General features: G+C 40.3%; 1 protein-coding gene across 1 annotated transcript; it reads left to right on the top strand.

Annotated features, from left to right (window-relative positions):
• Positions 1 to 2,581: 2,581 nt before the first annotated feature.
• On the top strand, positions 2,582 to 17,316 carry LOC130708888 (uncharacterized protein C11orf97 homolog). Its single transcript, XM_057553284.1, has 4 exons — positions 2,582 to 2,723; positions 7,434 to 7,538; positions 15,187 to 15,312; positions 17,303 to 17,316. Exons 1-4 carry the CDS (start codon positions 2,582 to 2,584, stop codon positions 17,314 to 17,316), a joined length of 387 nt encoding a protein of 128 aa, XP_057409267.1.
• The last annotated feature ends 1,367 nt before the right edge of the window (positions 17,317 to 18,683 follow it).

The raw sequence follows: 18,683 nt of genomic DNA, 5'->3' as shown, positions 1-18,683 counted from the left end.
GAAAGAAAGAACAGTCCAATCCAAGAGGTCAGGAATAGAATGGCAGTAGAATTCTCTGTGGCAGCAGTAGATGCCAAAAGACAATGGTGCAATGACTTTAAAATTCTGAAGAAAAATTATATCCAAATTAGAGTTCTTTATCCAGCTAGACCCTCACTTTAGTAGAGAATAAAATAAAGATACTTTTAAACCTGTAAAAACTTGGACATTTTATCTCCCATACACAATTTCTGAAAAAGCTCCTGGAGATATGCTCCACCAAATAAGTAAGGAAACCAAGAAAGAGAAGAATATGGACTCTACAAATCAGGGATTCAAGGCAAGAGAGAGGCACGATGGTGAAGGGAGAGCCTTATACAACAGCTGTGCAACCACAGGTCTGGAGAGCGACCAGTGCAGACTGGGGCAGATCAGAGGTCTCTCCGGAAGGGACTTTTTCAAAAGGATGAAATTGATAGAATTCCTCATGTGTTTGAACATATTAAGAGATTTACACAAGGAGAGTTTGGGAATTAATTAGTGATAAGGACATTAAAAATCAAGCAAATTGGGGTTTCCCTGGTGGCGCAGTGGTTGAGAATCTGCCTGCTAATGCAGGGGACACGGGTTCGAGCCCTGGTCTGGGAAGATCCCACATGCTGCGGAGCAACTAGGCCCGTGAGCCACAACTGCTGAGCTTGTGCGTCTGGAGCCTGTGCTCTGCAACAAGAGAGGCCGCGATAGTGAGAGGCCCGTGCACCGCGATGAAGAGTGGCCTCTGCTTGCCACAACTAGAGAAAGCCCTCACACAGAAACGAAGACCCAACACAGCCAAAAATAAATTAATTAATTAAAAATATATATATATATAAAAAAAAAAGAAAAATGTTGAGTGGCCTTAGACTAGCCAAATATAAATTAAAAAAAAAATCAAGCAAATTAAAGAGCAAGGCACCTAGAGAGTCTCATATTAAGTGAAGTCAGAAAGAGAAAGACAAATACCATATGATATCACTTGTATGTGGAATCTAAAAGAATGACACAAATGAACTTATTCACAAAACAGAAACAGACTCACAGACATAGAAAACAAACTTTTGATTACCAAAGGGGATGGGGGGGAGATAAAGTAGGAGTTTGGGATTAACAGATACACACTACTATATGTAAAACAGATAAACAACAAAGACCTACTGTGTAGCATAGGGAACTATACTCAGTATCTTGCAATTATCTATAATGGAAAAGAATCTGAAAAAGAATATATATATATATATAACCGAATTACCTTGCTGTGCACCTGAAACTATCACAACATTGTAAATTAACTATATGTCAATAAAAAAAGGAAAAAGAAGCAAAAAAAAAAAAAAAGAGAGCAAGGCAACTATCAACTCCAGGTAATTAAAATGTTGTACAGAAAGAAAAAGTGAGCCTAGGATATTGTGCAGTGGATAAACTCAGCTGCGACTAGAGTTTACATAGCCATAGTAAATGAAAACCCTCTAGGCAAAATTTCAATTTATCTACATTGGGAGTTTGAAGGTGCAGTTAAGTACATGTGAGGTGGGAAGCATGGAAGAGAGCTAAATCTTCACTCTCCCATAGCAGGAAATCAAGACATGATACCTGAAACTAAAAAATCTAAAGAGCAGCAAAATAAGCAGTTGGTTATATGGTTGTAAACGCTAACTTATCATCCAGAAGAGGTGAAAAGTGGAGTAAAATGGAGGTAAAATGGAGGCAGATGGGGTCCCCTGTATTTGGCTACAAACCTTGTAGAACCATTTAATTCTGCACGTTTAGCTTTCATAAAATTAACACCACAACATATTTTTAAATGACTGCAAAAACAAAACAAAAGCAACTTCTTGCTCCAAATAAAACTCTATAGATTTTCCCATTTGCTATTCAAATTAAACTTTTCTGAGTTTGATTTCTTCATCTGTAAAATTTAGTTTTTATATGGATTCAAATAGATTGTGAATACAAAAGTGTTTGGACACTACAAGAGTTGTTTATTAATAATAACAACAACAACAACTTACAATCCGAAAGTTGGGAATCCTCAACATTGATTTATTTGATCATGTGTGTGTAGCAGGGAGCGGGACACGACAAGCAAAGCACTGCGTGAAACCAGAGACCTTTCCTTGAACTCACTGCCCAGTCCCTCCTCCCGCCCCTACTTGTTCCAGGTGGTGATTTATTCTTTAGCCTTTGGGGCCAAACTTTTCTGAATTCGGATTCCGGCTGTGCCACTTCTAGTTGTGTAACCTCAGACAATATCCTTAGCTTTTCTGAATCTCAGTTTCCCTACCAGGGAATAGTGAACCCTCTCTCGCCAAACTGGTGTCACAAACAAACGAGAGATTAATGGAAAGAAAGTCCTTTGCTTTGGTCGGTAAGTAATTGCAGCTCCCCAACTCCAGCGCCTTCCTGGGCGCGCGGGACACCTGCAGACTCCCGCTGGGAGCGGCTGTGGGGTGGGGGGAGGATCCACAGTCAGCATGGCAACCGGAGACGCCTCGCGTTCCCCAGCAGCTTGCGGCGGAGCAGAGAAGGCCAGCCGGCCGCGCGCCGCGAAGAAGACCCCCGCGGCATGAGGGGGGAGGAGGCGGTGACCGCGGTGGCGAGGCCCGAGGCGGGCCGCGACGGCGAGCAGTCTCGGCCGCCCGCAGGCCTGGGGTGCGGGGCGCGCGGGGAGACCGGAGGCCGCGGCCCCCAAGAGTCCCGGAAGCAGTGTGAGTTCCCTTTCAGCCTCGGACCCCGCGGGAGGGACGTGGACGAGGAGAAGTGGTGAAAGATGAACTGGGGGAAACCGGAGTAAGACTAGCTGAAGCCGCAAAGGTTTTGTAGGGAGGGGGCGAAGCTGCTGTTTTGGCAAAGGCAGGGGTGATGGTTTTGTGGCCGAAGGCATCTGGTCCATTTCCGCAAGCCCTCCTTCATAAAAGGCTACCTGAGTCCAGGTAGCCTCCAACTTAATTGGTAGTGGCATTGGCCTGGAAGGTATTGAAAAAAATTGTGTGTGTATATATACATACATATGATATTAAAAATATTAAATTATAAAATATATCTTAATTATAAAAATGTGTAAAATATAATATATAAGTTTTAAATATATTTAAAAATATGTTTAAATTATAAAAATGTGTAAAATGTAATATATAAATTTAAATTTTACACATAATAAAACTATGAAATTTATTTTTTAAATACATAAATGATATACACACATGGAAATATGCAGATCATTTTTGTCAATTCCTTCATTTTACAGGCCAGGAAACTGAGGTCTACACTAGAGGAAAGGAAGTGACTTGCCTACCGTCACTCAGTGCTGGAGAAATCCTTCAAACACTTAAACCCCCATCTCTTGGATTATCAGTTCATAAATTATGATTACCTGATCCTTTTAGAATCTCACAATCATGGGCCACATTTTAACATACTGCTGTTGTTTCCTCCCTGCCCTGCCGAACACACAAACAACATTCAAATAACTAGAAGCAGTTCTGGTTCACAGTCACAGCCAACATGGTTGAGTCCGCGCTAGGTCGAAGTGCTCTTCCATACTGTTCCATAAATGTACAGATATTTCACAGCCCTTTGTGCCCCACAGGTCTTCAGTAGGTGGTAAGGAATGATGAAGATGAAAATAATAGGCCGAAGAGGAAGGCAAGCGTTCCCAGCCCTTTTGCAGCGCCTCCCTGATTGCCTCTCCAGAGCAGCGTGGCTTCCTCTGCACCAGGACAACAGAGGAGCGAGGGTTGGGCTGAAGCGGCTCAGCTTCCGCTCCTCGAGGGACCACGCACCCTCCTCTTGGGAGATGGAGACCCCCCGAGGAGCCACAGAACTGCTGCCGCCTGGTGAAAGGACCTCTTCCCTCAGCATCAGCCACAATGTGCCTGATTATGATACCTCATTCCTGTTACTGTCAACAGCATGCAGAGACCTTATTTACAGCAACTAAATTCAGTATATATAAGTATTCAGTACACTTAAGTAATTCCTTACTCCGACTTAAAATTCTATCTATCTGGGAATTTTCCTGTTAAAGATGCTATAATTTAAAGGTTCTGTATTCCCCATGACTGTAGGAGTAAAAGGTGGAATTAACCATTCACTCATCAATTTGACAACTATTGAGTCCTTTCTGCATGTCAGGCATTGGGCTGGTTGCTGGGAAATGAGTAATGGATTAAGGCAGGTGTCCAGACTTTCAGGAGCTCACAAAGTCAGGGTGGGGGGCATATGAAGAGTTCCTGCCTCAGCCTTCCTGAGCTCCTGGCCTCAGCTGAAGTAGAGACAGAATATTTACACCTGCACAAAGTACCCATTCATTTTTCAATTCTTTTTTTTTTGAAAGGTCTTCAATCTCTATTTTTTGGAAAGGTCCCCAGTCTCTGTACAGCTTCTACTCCCTAATCACACATCTGCTCCCAAATATACACAGATAAAATGTGGTGCTTTCCCACTGAAACATTTTTGAATTATATAGTGGCGGCTATTTGAGCACCCACCAAATCTTTCATAGACTCAGTGTTACCTTTCTTTTTTTCTTTTTTCAGTGTTACCTTTAAAATAATTTGTAGTGCTTTCACCACGCTGGCTGAACTATCCCAGTATTCTCCATTTTATTAAATCAGTGAATCCAGTACAATCAGGTTAGTGTAGTGTGGTGGGGCTATAACCTCCCTTGCTCTGAAAATTATACTTCTATTAAGTGGATCTAAAATTACATGAGCTGTTTTGACAGACACATTATATTATTAACACACATAACAAACGCAGTCTATGACATCCTTAGTTTCTCTTTCCCCCCCTGTCCAATTGAAAACATTTGACCCAGGCCTTTTCTGTCCTATGCTTATGCAATTCCTTTGTTTGGTCCTAAATACAGGTCGTTATATGTATCCCCAACAATACCGTCTTATGAATTTTAGCACTTCATTCTGGGTGTAGAAGGCCCTTTGAGTCCTGAGTTTGCCATTCAGCACATAAACCGTTCACCAGGTTTGTGCCATTCTCACATTTGGTGAGTTTGCTGAAAGTTCCTATATTCAAATTAACAAATTAAATGGTGACCCCAACAGTTCCAAGTAGAGTCTCTAGAAGCCCCTGATCTGTCAGTCAGCATCTTTGGCGTGGGCGCTCTCTGCCAAAGAGAAATGCGCTTTATCAAGTGCCTTGCTGAAATGCACACGCTGCACCATGGCTACAGCATCTCCCTGGTCTGTCTAGTTTAGTAACTTGATTCGAGAGAGGTAGGCAGGCACGACTTTTAGTTTTTACGACTTCTGGAAGTTACTTTTTCGTCTATGAAATAGGAATAATTATACCTGCCCATAGGTTGTCCGGAAGAGAGATAATATATGTAAGATGCCTAGGGCACGGTAGCATTCAATAAATTGTAGCAATTGTTATTAGCCAGCTTGTTTGCTTGCTTGCTTGCTTTCTTTCTGTCTTTCTTGGAGCTGGGAATATTTGTCTATACTAGCTCTTTACTACTATCTCATTTTTCATAGTTCCTCAAAACCTTTGGTGATTTCCTCTGTAAATTCTCATAACAGAAGGGCTGAAATTTGTCAAGAGACTTGAACTTAGAGCAAATGATCTCCTCCTCTCTTCTGAACTATTATAGGCTTTTCTTCTTTCTTGGCCACATTTCTTACACCCTTTTTCTGCCTGAAGATCATGATTTAACCAAAAAAGTTTAAACCAAAGTTAAGCTAGAGTAATTCTGACCCTCATTCATCTCTCATTCATATGACTCCTAATTTGGGGGAAACAAGATTCAGAAAGTATCCAACTCTGCCTTGTTCATGTCTGAGGGTGTGTTTGGGTCTCATGACCAGGAATGAACCAGACCCACAGCCATATGCAGCAGGTCTTTTGCCCCATTAGGGTCAGTCTGCACACAAGTCAAATTTATTTACTTGTCTTCCCTATCGGTTAGTCAGGAAAAGATGACACCTGCCATAGCTTTGTGTTGGTTAGTTAGGTTTTCCATGGCTCCTTGGATTGAGCTTTTGGGCACTAAGACTAGAGCTACTGGTTCCCTGATGTTCACAAGGCTGCGTGCGCAGACATGCATATAGAAGAATCTTTCACTAATTGAACAATGCTTAGTTCCACTTGAACACACATTTGTTGAGCATCTATTATTATGTCAAACTCTGTTCTAGGACTCTAATGAACTGAACAGACAACATCCCGGCTCTTATGGTATTTATGGCCTGGTAAGGGAGACATATGGTAAACTAATAGTTACACAAATAATTGTATATACAGTAAATGAGGCTGCACACACATTGCAATAAATCAAATGAAAGAAAAGAGGAGAGTACTATGAGAAAAAGTAACCAGGGGCATTTCAAGATTGTGGAGCCAAGGAAAGTTTCCTTAAAGAACTGACATTTCAGCACAGACCTGAAATTCAGGTAGAAGTTACCCGGGGACAAAAAAAATTAGGAGAAAGGCAATTCAGGCAGAGAAAATAGAATGTTCAAAGGCTTCCATGTGGGGATGGACAGAAGGGCCATGTGGTCGGAGCTCAGAGAGCAAGAGAGAGAAGCTGACAGGAGAGATTAGAGAGATGGAAGGGCTCAAATGACGCAGCGCTCCCTGGGGTGAGCAGAAGAAATGTAGCTAAAGTACTTAGAACAAATAATCCATCCTCAACTATAGCAGTGTTGTCTTGTGGGGGCAGGTTTAGAGGACAGGAAAAAGTCCTATGTCCATTAGTGGCTCACTACTACAATTCAGGTTTATTCTTTAAAAGATGATGAGGGACTTCCCTGGCGGCGCAGTGGTTGAGAGTCTGCCTGCTAATGCAGGGGACACGGGTTTGATCCTTGATCCAGGAAGATCCCACATGCCATGGAACAACTAAGCCCATGCACCACAACTACTGAAGCCAGCGCGCCTAGAGCCTGTGCTCCACAACAAGAGAAGCCACCGCAATGAGAAGCCTGTGCACAGCAACGAAGACCCAATATAAATAAATAAATAATAAATTTAGTTTTTTAAAAAGATAATGAAATACTGCTAGACTCTTCTGTATTATGTATCTGGATTGTAGGCTCCAAGCATACATCTTTCTTATTCATTGCTGTGTCCTCTGCCCCAAATGCCTGGCACAGAGTATGTCTTTAATAAGAATTTGTTGAATAAATGAAAGTTTTCTTCAAGCTAATGAAGAAAACTTCATATATTACTTCATAACACCTAAAAGAGGTATCTGAAACTTAACCCCCAAATGTAAAGTTCCCCCCAAAACTAAAAGTTACAATGGAAGAGATCTTTCCAAAATAGAGTCTGCAGGGTGAATCGTCTGCTGTTTATATGGAAGGATTTGTCTCTTTAAAAAGTAGTTATTCATGTAGGTAGTGGCTAGAAGGTTGGGCAGAATTTATGATAAGTAACCAGTTTTGTTAATGTCTTTTTAGGGAAGAAATTTTTATATTGTGAGCCACATAAGAGAATTAAGGAAGTACTGGAAGAAGAACTTTATATTAAGAGAGATGAATGCCACATTAAACATCCACCTGCAGGTAATCTCAGTAACAAATGAGGTATATTTGCAAAATGGATATAAAATTGTCTGTCTGATGGCAGAGCGATTATTTTATTTATTGCAAAACCATGACTATTAAAAGAAAAATGGGTCCCTGGGAAATTCTTGGCTAATTTTATAATTATTTTGCCTATTCCAAATAAAGTGTTGTATTTAGAAAAAAAAAATGAGCTAGGTATCAGAATCTACATTGCTGTCCCACATTTTTGGTGGAGTTATTTGTATTTAATGATAAGTAGAATTTTTTTCCAAGTGCCTGAAAAGCACAATAACATATTCTATCTTTATCAATATAAGTATGAGCAATAACAGTGGTTCTCAAAGTTTAGACTGCATCAGAATTACCTGGGAATTACCTGTTAAAAGCAAATAACTGGGCCTCATCCATCAGTTACTTCTGAGTAACTGGCTCAGAACGTCTTTGGTGTGACTTTCCTGGTGGCACAGTGGTTAAGAATCCGCCTGCAGAGGCCCACACACCGTGATGAAGAGTGGCCCCCGCTTGCCACAACTAGAGAAAGCCCTCACACAGAAACGAAGATCCAACACAGCCATAAATAAATAAATAAAGCACACCTAGTATAGTGTAATTAAAAAAAAAAAAAAAAAGAATCCGCCTGCCAATGCAGAGGACATGGGTTCGAGCTCTGGTCTGGGAAGATCCCACATGCCGCGGAGCAGCTAAGCCCGTGCGCCACAACTACTGAGCCTGCGCTCTAGAGCCCATGAGCCACAACTACTGAGCCCTCGTGCCACAACTACTGAAGCTGGTGCACCTAGAGCTCGTGCTTCTTAACAAGAGAAGTCACCGCAATGAGAAGTCTGCGCACCACAATGAACAGTAGCCCCCACTCGCCGCAACTAGAGAAAAGTCTGTGCACAGCAGCAAAGACCGAATGCAGCCAAAAATAAATAAATAAATAAATAAATTTTTAAAAAGAAAAAAAAAAAAGGTCTGGGGTGGGATCCAAGAATTTGCATTTCTACCAGGTTTCCGGGTGACGTTGATGATGCTGGTCCAGGGACCCCACTTTGCAAGTCACTGACCCAGAAGAATCTAAGTCATTTAAATCGGTCAAAGCAGCCAAGGATTTTATCCCACATACGCATGGTATATGAGTTACATGGCCTGGGCATTGAGAGCCTGCACTGATGCTTCATTTGAAAAAAGATATGCTCTCAAGAATCTCTCATAGATGTTATTTTGAAACTGCTGGATCCCCTCATTTTCATAGTTCCTTCTCAATGATTGCTAGGTGCATATTTCATGCTTTTCAAACCATCAGGTTTTTATTGCAACCCTCTTGGGTACCAACAGTTGCTTGAAGATATAAAAGAGCTGTAAGGCATGACTCCTATACTCAGAGAAGTTGACATTTTCTGAGGAGGATTGTTGAACAGTCTGGTGGGACCCACATTCACTAAGGATTTCTAAGAGAAGATGCTGCAGGCCCAGAGGTACATCTTTTCAGACTCCATGGTGTATTTACCCACCTTTTTTTTTTTTTTTCGTATTTCTTCACTCTTTATTTGGTCCTCTTGATCTATTTATTGATCTCAATACCAGTGCCACATTGTCTTTGTTACTATAGCTTTATAATAAGTCTTTTCTATTTCTTTTTTTTAAACTGTTTTCCCACTTTATGTTTTAAAACCAGCATAGAAACACCTTTTAAGGCTTCTTGTGTCACCCATTCTTACGGAAAGAGAGATCAACAAAATGGCTCATTTTGTTCATATAGTGTCTTGAAGGAAAGTTGAAAGTCTTAGAGTTTGAACTCTCTGGATGGACGCAAAATGACTTACTAAATTACTTCTCTGAACCCCAATCTACATATACTACTTCCCTGGTGATTAAAAAAAATAGTTAAGTCCATACTATTATATTTTGGGTCACCTTCATTGTTTTCAGTGATTACATAAAAGCTGATTTATACACTAGTTGGATGTTGTATTATTCTTAATGGATACATTTGATTATGAGACAGTCTAAATGATTAGGAAAAATTATTCGGTTTATAAAAAGTCATTTTTCTAGGCAGTGTTTTCAAATATTCTTCATATAAAATGGAAAATGCTTGGGCTGCATGGGGGGCAGCATTTTTAATAACATCCACCAGAGGTCGCACGGAGGTGCTATTTTAGCTTAGAAAAATCTTTCAAAGCTGAGGATTGATTCTGTAAGGTTAAGTCTTAAAGGGCTCTATTGATGAAAAACAAAAACCTACTATATTTTTTCTTTTCCTTTTCTTCTTCTTTTTTTTAATGGCTGGGAGCCCCACGTCCTTGGCCAGAATAGGAAACTAGCACCCAGGGAGAATGCCACACTCTTCCAGCCTAGCACAGAGGGCTGACAGCTCGGGTCAGCCACTGGACCTTCTAGAAGGAGGTTTTCAGTGACACACTCTTTTAAATATCAGAAGAAAGCTATGGCTTCTCTTGCTGGAAAACACACCTTGTCACATACACCCATAATTCTGCATAAAACTCTGAGGGGCTTATATGACTTATATAGTAGCTATTCCCAGATGTTAGGAGAAAGTATGCTTGACCCATTCATTGTCTTCACTTCTTTACTTATCGTTTGCTCCTTCACCCATCCCAAAGGGGCTTTTGCTTCCATGAGTGCAGGGAAATTGTTCTTTTCCAGATTGCAAATGACCTTTTTCTTGAAGGTCAAATGCAGTGATCTTGAAGGTCAAATTCAATCTCCTGGTTTCAATCGTACCATCTATTGAGGGGCATTTGTTCTGAAGTTAAGCAACTTAAAAGAGAGCATGTTTTACTTCCGATTGAGCTATGATGACAATAATGGAAGTACCCCAAAGCAGTGGACTTAAGTTATTTCTGTCCTTTTTTCTTCTCCTTTGGTTGAATGAAATTGATAAAAGGTCAAAAGTTTCTTCTCTTTGGGTTGCACAAAATCAACCAAAGGTCAAAAGATCCAGAAGTTAGGTTTTAAGGATGTTTAACAGAGTGAACATTACATTTATTTTAGAATATTGTTATTTGGGTAGCAAGAAGGGACTCAGGAAAAAGCCGTTCAGTGAGGGACCCTCAGGTGATTGAGCTATCCCACCTGTTCTTGTGGTCGTGTATGACAACACTTAATAAGAGCTGTGAAGACCTTGCAGTGGCCAACATGTCCCAGGTGATTATTACTGTGCACCCCATACTTGGGTCTGGGGAATGGCATCAATGACAACAAGAAAAATGGACTGCCAGGCCTCTAAGCCTTCCCTTCTCTGGGTTTTTGAGTCCTTCTAGGTTCCTGATGTAGAGCTATATGGGTTCAGTGAGAAGGGGAGGGGTAGGTGGGTGAAGGGAGTCTCTCTAATGATGATGATGATGATGATGGTGGTAATCATTCATAATTTTATTTATTTATTTATTATATTGGCCATCATTCACAGTGTGTCTCCTGGACATGAAAGTTTTTACAAATTACCTCTCTTAATCTTTGCAACAACCCTATGCCCTTATTGAAACTGCAGAATGCGTTTTGGGACTTAGTAGAGCGTAGAGCTTGGTAGAGCTTCTGTCTCCGTGCAGAAAGAATTCAGTGAGAGACAGAGTGACAGGTAAGCAAAGAGTTTGTTAGTATAGGACACTTGTGAGATTTACAAGTGGGTGGGCAAGAGGGTGGCACGCCAAGAACTTAGTGGGCTGCAGTTTTATAATCAAAGGAAAAGTGGGGAGAGTAGACATCAAGCTTCCATCATCAGTTTCTCCTCCACATTGGGCAGGAGTATTCTTGTCCCTACATGGTCAAACTGGGACTATCACGGAGCAATGGAAATAAGCGAAAAGGCGGTTACATATACTAAAATATGGTAAATCATCTCAGGTTTCAGTTTAATGTCACCTTTTCGTTGTATTTTTGTTTTTAGTGTGCGCAGAGAAGCATGTCCTAGGAATCATTAACTTACTGGCCTCACTGGACAGGATGTGGGTCTCATTCCACCATTGTTTTATTGTTTTGGGACATGTCTCATGCTTCTGGTGCATGGTTTTGTTGCTAAGCAAGCCCACTTGGTTTTGTTGTTAAGCAAGCCTGCTTTCTTGAGTGATCATTAACTTATAGGGGTCTCCCATACTTTTTTCTTTACTTATGATCCCTTAGTGGGATTAACTATTTAATCACCTACTTTGTCCCTGTACTCTGTCCCTATCATTATTATTCCCATTTTGCAGCTCTGGAAGCTGAGGCTTGGGGGAGGTACAATGACTTGCCTGTTGTCACACAGTGGAATAACTGATACTTGAATGTAGGCTCATCAGAAGCTGATGTCTTTGCTCTTAGCCATTGGGATATACTTTAAAATATAAGATTATGTTTTCTTAGAGGAAAAAAGATTTGAAACTGTACTGGTAGCAAATAGTATTCTCTTCAGTAACAACAAAGTTGTCACAATCTTCTCCAGGTTTAAGTTCAAACTTGAGGTAGAAGAGGTTTCAGAGGCTTTACACATTCCTGCCCCAAGCACAGGGACCTGGATCTACAGGGTCTCATCATCCTGAAATGATGAAAAGAAGAAATGCAATTTTCTGATCAGATCTGCTGTCAGGTGTAAATGGAATTTGGGCAACCTATGGAACCTTCTGGATAAGTAAGAATTTAGCTAACATCACAATTCATATATTCTTAGTGGTTTCCTGAAGATTTCCCCCTCCTTACAACTTTTTTAAAAAGAAGAGGTAGGTTTATGAGACATGCATTATGGGACTATTGCATTCATTTTGCCATTTATTTTAAAGCTATTTCTACATTTTGAAAATTTTCTATAGAGGACCATGTGGAAATACATTAATGTACTACTTTAATGTTTTCAAACTGCAAGGGCTTTTGTATTTTTCTGGCTAAAACCTGCAGAGTTTATGGTAGTCATGAAAAATTTGATTCATGAAGCTCACTAGTGTTCTCTTATACATTTCCTTTCCCAATGAATTTCAAGAGTGTACTGTCAGATGCATTCATTTGTGTCTACATGTGCCTGAATGCATGCAAACTTAATGTTGAGTCTGGTTTGTTTATTATGTTTAGTACAAATTTAAGAAATGTGAAATATTACCCAGCAAGTGTGGATATTTTTGCTATTCATTAATTCAGTCAACAAAAATGTTTTTGTACCTATAATATACAAGGAACTTACTAGACACCAAAGGCATGTCAAGATAATTACAAAAAAAATAATAATAATTACGGAGCTTAGAAGTCACCAAATATAAATTTAAATTACTTAAAATTTTCTTCCTCTGAACATGTTTACACAAAGGAAGAATAGACAATATGTTTCTCAACTGGCTTTTAAAGCTCCAGGGTTCCTTATTCACAGTCCTGAGACAGCTGGGGAAACAAAAATATTTTTAAAAGGCGACCTTCTGATAGACCAGGTCAGATCCCATTGGGATCTAAAATTTTACGCTAAAATTTTCAGCGTAAAGACTTGGTTTTGTAACTTTAAAATTCAGGATAAAAACACACCTAAAAAGGTTTTTGAGTAGAAGAGGTTTGGGGGCATGAGAAGAGGAGAGAGAAGAAGAATCTCTAAGATTCCGAACTTCAAGAAAGGATTTGATTCCTTTCTCTTAGCGTCTCTCTTATGCCTGCTGCCCTTTTCCTTTTCAGGTTAAGCTGCCAACATTGAGGTCTCTCTGGCCCCATTGTTCTGCACAACCCCCCTTTGTCTTCCTTCCTCCTCCTGGAAAACATCTGCCCAGAGCTGAGAGAGTTGAATTTCCCTTTAAAGAAGCCGCTGCTTCAAAGGATATTCACACTTCTTTTTGGTCCTCTTTTCCTCCAGTTGAATATATCACTTTCCGTAATGTCTTCATGCCAATATCCTATCAAATCAAAGTCATGCTATTTTTCCCAGCACCCTCTATCCCCAAGTACAGTAAACACTTACGTATAACAACATTTTGCTTTGAGGGTTTTTTTTCCATGCATTTCTAGGCATATGCATTTACATTTCAGGTATTTTCTCTATTAAGCCATAAATGTGATTGCATCTGAAAGAGCCACCTAGATTAGACTAGTACAATTCTTCTATCTAATTTGATGTGGGTTTTCTACAGAGTTCTACCTCTGGATTTTTAACCGTTTTCCATAAACCAGACCTTCCCACAATGTGGAACAAATCTAAATCTATATTCTTGGTTTCTCACAGGGTGTCACGGGGGTTATTGAATAAATGTTTGCGGACTCCTACGTCTGAGAGTCTGTTACCCTTTTCTATCTCTAGACGGGGCAGGAAAGGAAACTGGCTTGATGAGTAAGGGAAGATTTGGGTTAGGTATAAGGAACAGCTTGAACTTTGTAAGGTCTTGGCAGAAGGAGATTGTGGAGTCTTCCTTGAAGGTCTTTGAAGAAGAGAGAGGAAACGAATCTTGACAGATAGCTCCAGCCACTCCATTCAGGAGCCGGGAAGGAGGGGAAAGGACTGACATTCAGCCTGGTGGGTCAGCTCAGTGACTGTGCCTCTGGAAATAGAATCTGAGTCCATGCTTGTACAGGAAAATCATTGTCCCTGTAAAAACAAAAACAAAAAAAAAAACAAAAGCTACTATTTATTGAGTACAAAGCACTTATGTCCATTTCATCCAAATACTATAATAGTCCTTCAAGGTAGATATTATTGTCATCCCCATGAAGGAACTGAGACATCGTAGATTAAAGAACTTGCCCGAAGTCATAGAATTGGTAGGTGGTAGAGCAGAGATTGAAACCCAGATCTCCTCTGAACTCAAAGGCTGTGCCCCTACTCATTGCATGGTACAGACTCCTTTAGGGAGAGATCATGTCAGTGGGTATGCCAGTGGGCAGCCTTGGATCTGTGGAGAATATTGGGCATTGACATTTGCAGCTTCAGAAATGGGAAAAACAGCTTACGGCATTTACCTGAATTCACTTCTTTGTTTGACTTGGGTCACAGTTTTCTACACAGTAGATTTTCACTAAAGGCTTGTTAACTGATTCCCAGAATCTAAACATGTGATTTTAGGATATGGAGAAAAGCCCAGTGCAAATCATTACTAAACCAATACTTATTGGTGGTATCAGGATTTAGGACTATAATTTGCCTTGCACAGTGCATAGACATCACATTACAAATATTTTGTTATGATGTTTTCCAGTGAGTTTACTATTTCTTTCAAGGGGGAGATTAAACAACAACTAGTTTAGAAGATTGTTGGATCTATTGAATGAATTACTCTGGTAGTTTTGGGTTATGTTATCTTTGGAAATACTTGTGCTTCTAGGAGTTAAAGCAGAATCAGATAAGATTGCCTGATGAAGCCCATATATTAATGATTATTTATTCCTGATTTCTCTGTGTCTTGCTATTTGTATTTCTTAATTGACTTTTCATCTATTTCTTTAGGGGCAGGTTAAATTCATAACACTGTAGAGGTTTAATTGCATAGGGAATAATTCAATGAATGAACTAGAATTACAGATTAAACAAAGGCTAAAGACCTTGGGTGGTTTGATCAATCAAACCAAATAAACCTCCACCCAAATGGCTAAAGAAAATAATCACCAAGTAAATACTTTACGAACATTTTGTGCTGAAAAGAGAAGAAGCTAATAATCATTATCTTGCTTTTGAAAATATTGACAGTGGCCCTGGAAGGGATTTGGAGCATTAAAAGGAATCTCCCTGTGGGAGGCTTGAAGCCAGGACTGCCGAGCAGAAACAGGTTACTGCCACAAGCCAAGTACTATTCGAGGCACGGAGGGCTACAAAGTAAGACCTGGATACCCTTGACTTCCACCCCAAGTATGGAAGATACTGAGCTGTTTATAAACCAGTGGTGTATGCTTTATTTACAGCTCCCAGTCAAAATCCAATCTTCTTTTGACTTGCTTCTCTCAGGTTACTTGCAGTTTAGCTACATTGCCTTATTGTGGAACTTAAATAGTAATAGTTTAAGTAACCAATTTACCCCATGGATACAATAGAAGTTCACACTCTTGAGTTATACTCCTGACTCTTTCCTTTCCTTTTTATCCACGGAAGACCTTCCAGCACACAGGCTCAGTGGGGAGGAATCTTGCACTCTCCTTTCTTCTAGACAGAAGATCTGCGTTTACTAGTGGAAATGAGGAAAGGGAGAAGAGGGAATTCAGGAAGAATAAGGCAACTGCTTTGCTAGGTTCCATTAGTTTTACCCTATTTTAGGTAGGAGGCCACCAGGCTGGCCCCAGTAGACTCTTCCTCACAGACATTATGTTTGGGGAAAGAACTGTTACTCATTCCTCACTGCCCCAGCCAGCGTCTGCCAGTGATATTTGTGGCAGGATGTGGAGAAGGCAGGGGTTCTGACATGGAAGCACAAGCAGTGTCCAGATAGTGTACGGACATACAATTGGGTCTGTAAGTCCTGAAAACAGCTCTACAATTGGGAGGGAACCCTGGGCTGAGAGGAAAGAAGTGTGTAAGTGCCAAGCTTGGGTCCTCTTAACCAAGATATGAGTCATACTGGCAAATGCTATATAGCACTTCATATTCTAGATTCTTCATATATAATTATCTACTAAATCTTTACAACAATCACATGAAACAAGTACAGTTCATTTCACAGATGAGGAAACTGAGGCACAGAAAGGTTTGAATAATTTACCCAAGTCACTCAGCTAGTGAGTAGAAGTCACGAGGCACCACCAACTCTGTGAGCCAACGATGCACAGGAACTGGGCTGTCTGGTGAATCTGGAATGGGGTGAGGGCTCAGCCCAAGTGCCACAAAGGAGGGGCGTCCCCAGGGAGGAAGCCTCCAGAATATGGATTCAATAGGAGGAAAATACAGCCACTAAAGACTGCAACACAAGGTGAAAAAATAAACAAACTTGTTACTTAAGGGGATTCATGTAGCAAAAAGGAACCAGTAATAGAGACCTGGGTCTAATAATAATAAAGTAGTAGTAGCCACCATTTATCATGTGCCAGGCGTGGCAGTCTTTTATAGTTATGTAATCCACAGGGTCACATGAGATGAGGGATTCAATCTTCATTTTTCACGTAAGAAAACTGAGGCTTGGAGACATTACATTACCCAAGGTACTATGTCTAGGGGGTAGTGAGGCCAGAACTACAAACCTGTTTCCATCTGACTCCAAGACTATGCTTCAAGCTTTGGGCCATCATGGCAGAGAATTCGCTCATCAGAAAACAAGGGTGGAATAGTAGTGGTTAAAGAGGTACAAATGCCAGGGCCATGGGAATGCAGGGTTAGGAACCTGGGAGTCAACTACATGCAAAATCCACAGAGATGTGAGTGACCTGAAGTAATGGTTGTTGCACCCAAGTCTGGGACACTTGCCCAGTGGGGGCTATTTATTTCAGCTTTCCACCCAATTTTTCAGGTCCCAACTCTAGTGGGCAAATCCATCATTCCAAGAAAACTCACAAAGCAATTTAGTTTAAAGATGATTTTCTAAATGCCATATTATAAGACTGGTTTGAAGAACAAATTACCTTCATTTGAAGACATAGAAGTGCAACAGATTATCCGATTTATCAATTGGAGGCATATAATAAAAAATATATGTTTGATTTTGACCATAATTACATTACTTTCATCCATACAGTTTAGGAGAAACTTATTCACAGCTCCCGCTCATTGATACTCATCCACACTACCTTCCTAGTGGCCCCCAGCCCTCTATCTCCAGCCTACATCAAGCCCTTACAGTGGTCATGTTATAGTATGTAACTGACATTGTTGTATGTTTTAGCTTCATCTCTGTAAGTTACCAGCTGCATTTTGCCATATAAACTGCTACTATCTGCTCTACAAATCACAACTGATGAATCCATAAGAATTAGCTGATAACTGATAACTGAGAATTAGATATTTCTCATTATCAATTAGAAAAGTTAGATGCAAGACAGAAATATCACAGATGAACAAAACCCACAGATAACTCTCAAAAATGGGTCAGTATTAATTCAGACACTGTCAGAAACCCAATGAAGGCGGGACCCATGTCTCTCTCACTCACCACTGTTTGTCTGGCACTTAGCACGGTACCTGGCACGGTAGGTGCTCAATCGCTATCAGTCACAAGAATGACCGCGCGAATGATGAAACAGGAAATACATACGTGTTGAATGCCTCCTGTATGTTCGGAACCTTCTTGCTGCTACCCTACACGTCTCCCCCTCCACAAAAGTATATGGTTTTCCCTCTTTGAAGTACTAAATTAAACAATGTAAACAATAGAAGGAAAAGCAAGGGAACCCATTGACTTTAGTGTATGAGTCATGAATAGTTGTGCATATCTTCTATACACGCTGATGCTTTCAAAGAGAGGTTTTCCTTGGAATACAATATTTCCAGAAACCTCTCCTATAAAGTGTACTTTAGGTAGATAATTTGGGCAATCCTCACTGCCATCTTTTTCCTATTCATTTGTGCTTCTTTTCCTTTTTCTCATGAACAACACGATCACTGTAGTTGTAACTCCTCCAACATTTAATACACGTCATTTAAAATTTAAATTTAGAATCATGATCATCTAATTGTAGTTCTAAATCCTAAAACAGTTTTTGGTTAGAGACTATGAAGCATCTCCTGCTTTCATTATACTAACAAGACTGAGTCATTTACCTTGATCGTTTTCTTCTTATTCTGTGGCATGTAACAACAACAATAAAATAATAATATTAAAGTTGTCCAGCCCAGCACTTCTCAGGCTTTAATGTGCCTACAAATCACATAGGTATCTTATCAAAAAGCAGTTTCTGATACAGTCGATCTGGGGTGGGATGAGATTTTGCCTTTCTAACCAGCTCCCTGCTGGTGCTGATGTTCAGACACTATACTCTGAGTAATGAGGGTCTAGAAGACTGAGGTTTCTCCAGTTACTTGAATCACATGGGTAGGGCTTTTACATTCTGCTCTACCAAATGAAGCACTGTTAAGAAAATTAAATCAATTTTAGATTAAAACGGGGTTGGAATTAAAGAGCATTTCCCCAAAGTAAAAACTTACTTATTTGTTCACTTATTGCTTTACTCTAGGATAAGATGAACAATTTTTCCATTGAGAAGAAACCTCTTTCTCCTGATGTCTGAAAAAACGGAAGAAACCCAGGCTTGTTTCACGGTTTAGAT

This window comes from Balaenoptera acutorostrata, chromosome 9, assembly GCF_949987535.1.
Source record: "Balaenoptera acutorostrata chromosome 9, mBalAcu1.1, whole genome shotgun sequence".
NCBI classification, from domain to species: domain Eukaryota; kingdom Metazoa; phylum Chordata; class Mammalia; order Artiodactyla; family Balaenopteridae; genus Balaenoptera; species Balaenoptera acutorostrata.
The sequence above is the reverse complement of the archived record's forward strand: the minus strand, read 5'-3'. Positions and strand labels throughout refer to the sequence as shown.

Excerpts from the sequence above, each read along its gene's own strand:
- LOC130708888 (XM_057553284.1), top strand. The coding sequence starts at position 2,582 with ATGAGGGGGGAGGAGGCGGTGACCGCGGTGGCGAGGCCCGAGGCGGGC. Across the intron at positions 2,724-7,433 it reads CCAAGAGTCCCGGAAGCAGT|GGAAGAAATTTTTATATTGT; the intron begins GTGAGTTCCCTT and ends ATGTCTTTTTAG. Across the intron at positions 7,539-15,186 it reads CATTAAACATCCACCTGCAG|TGGCCCTGGAAGGGATTTGG; the intron begins GTAATCTCAGTA and ends AAATATTGACAG.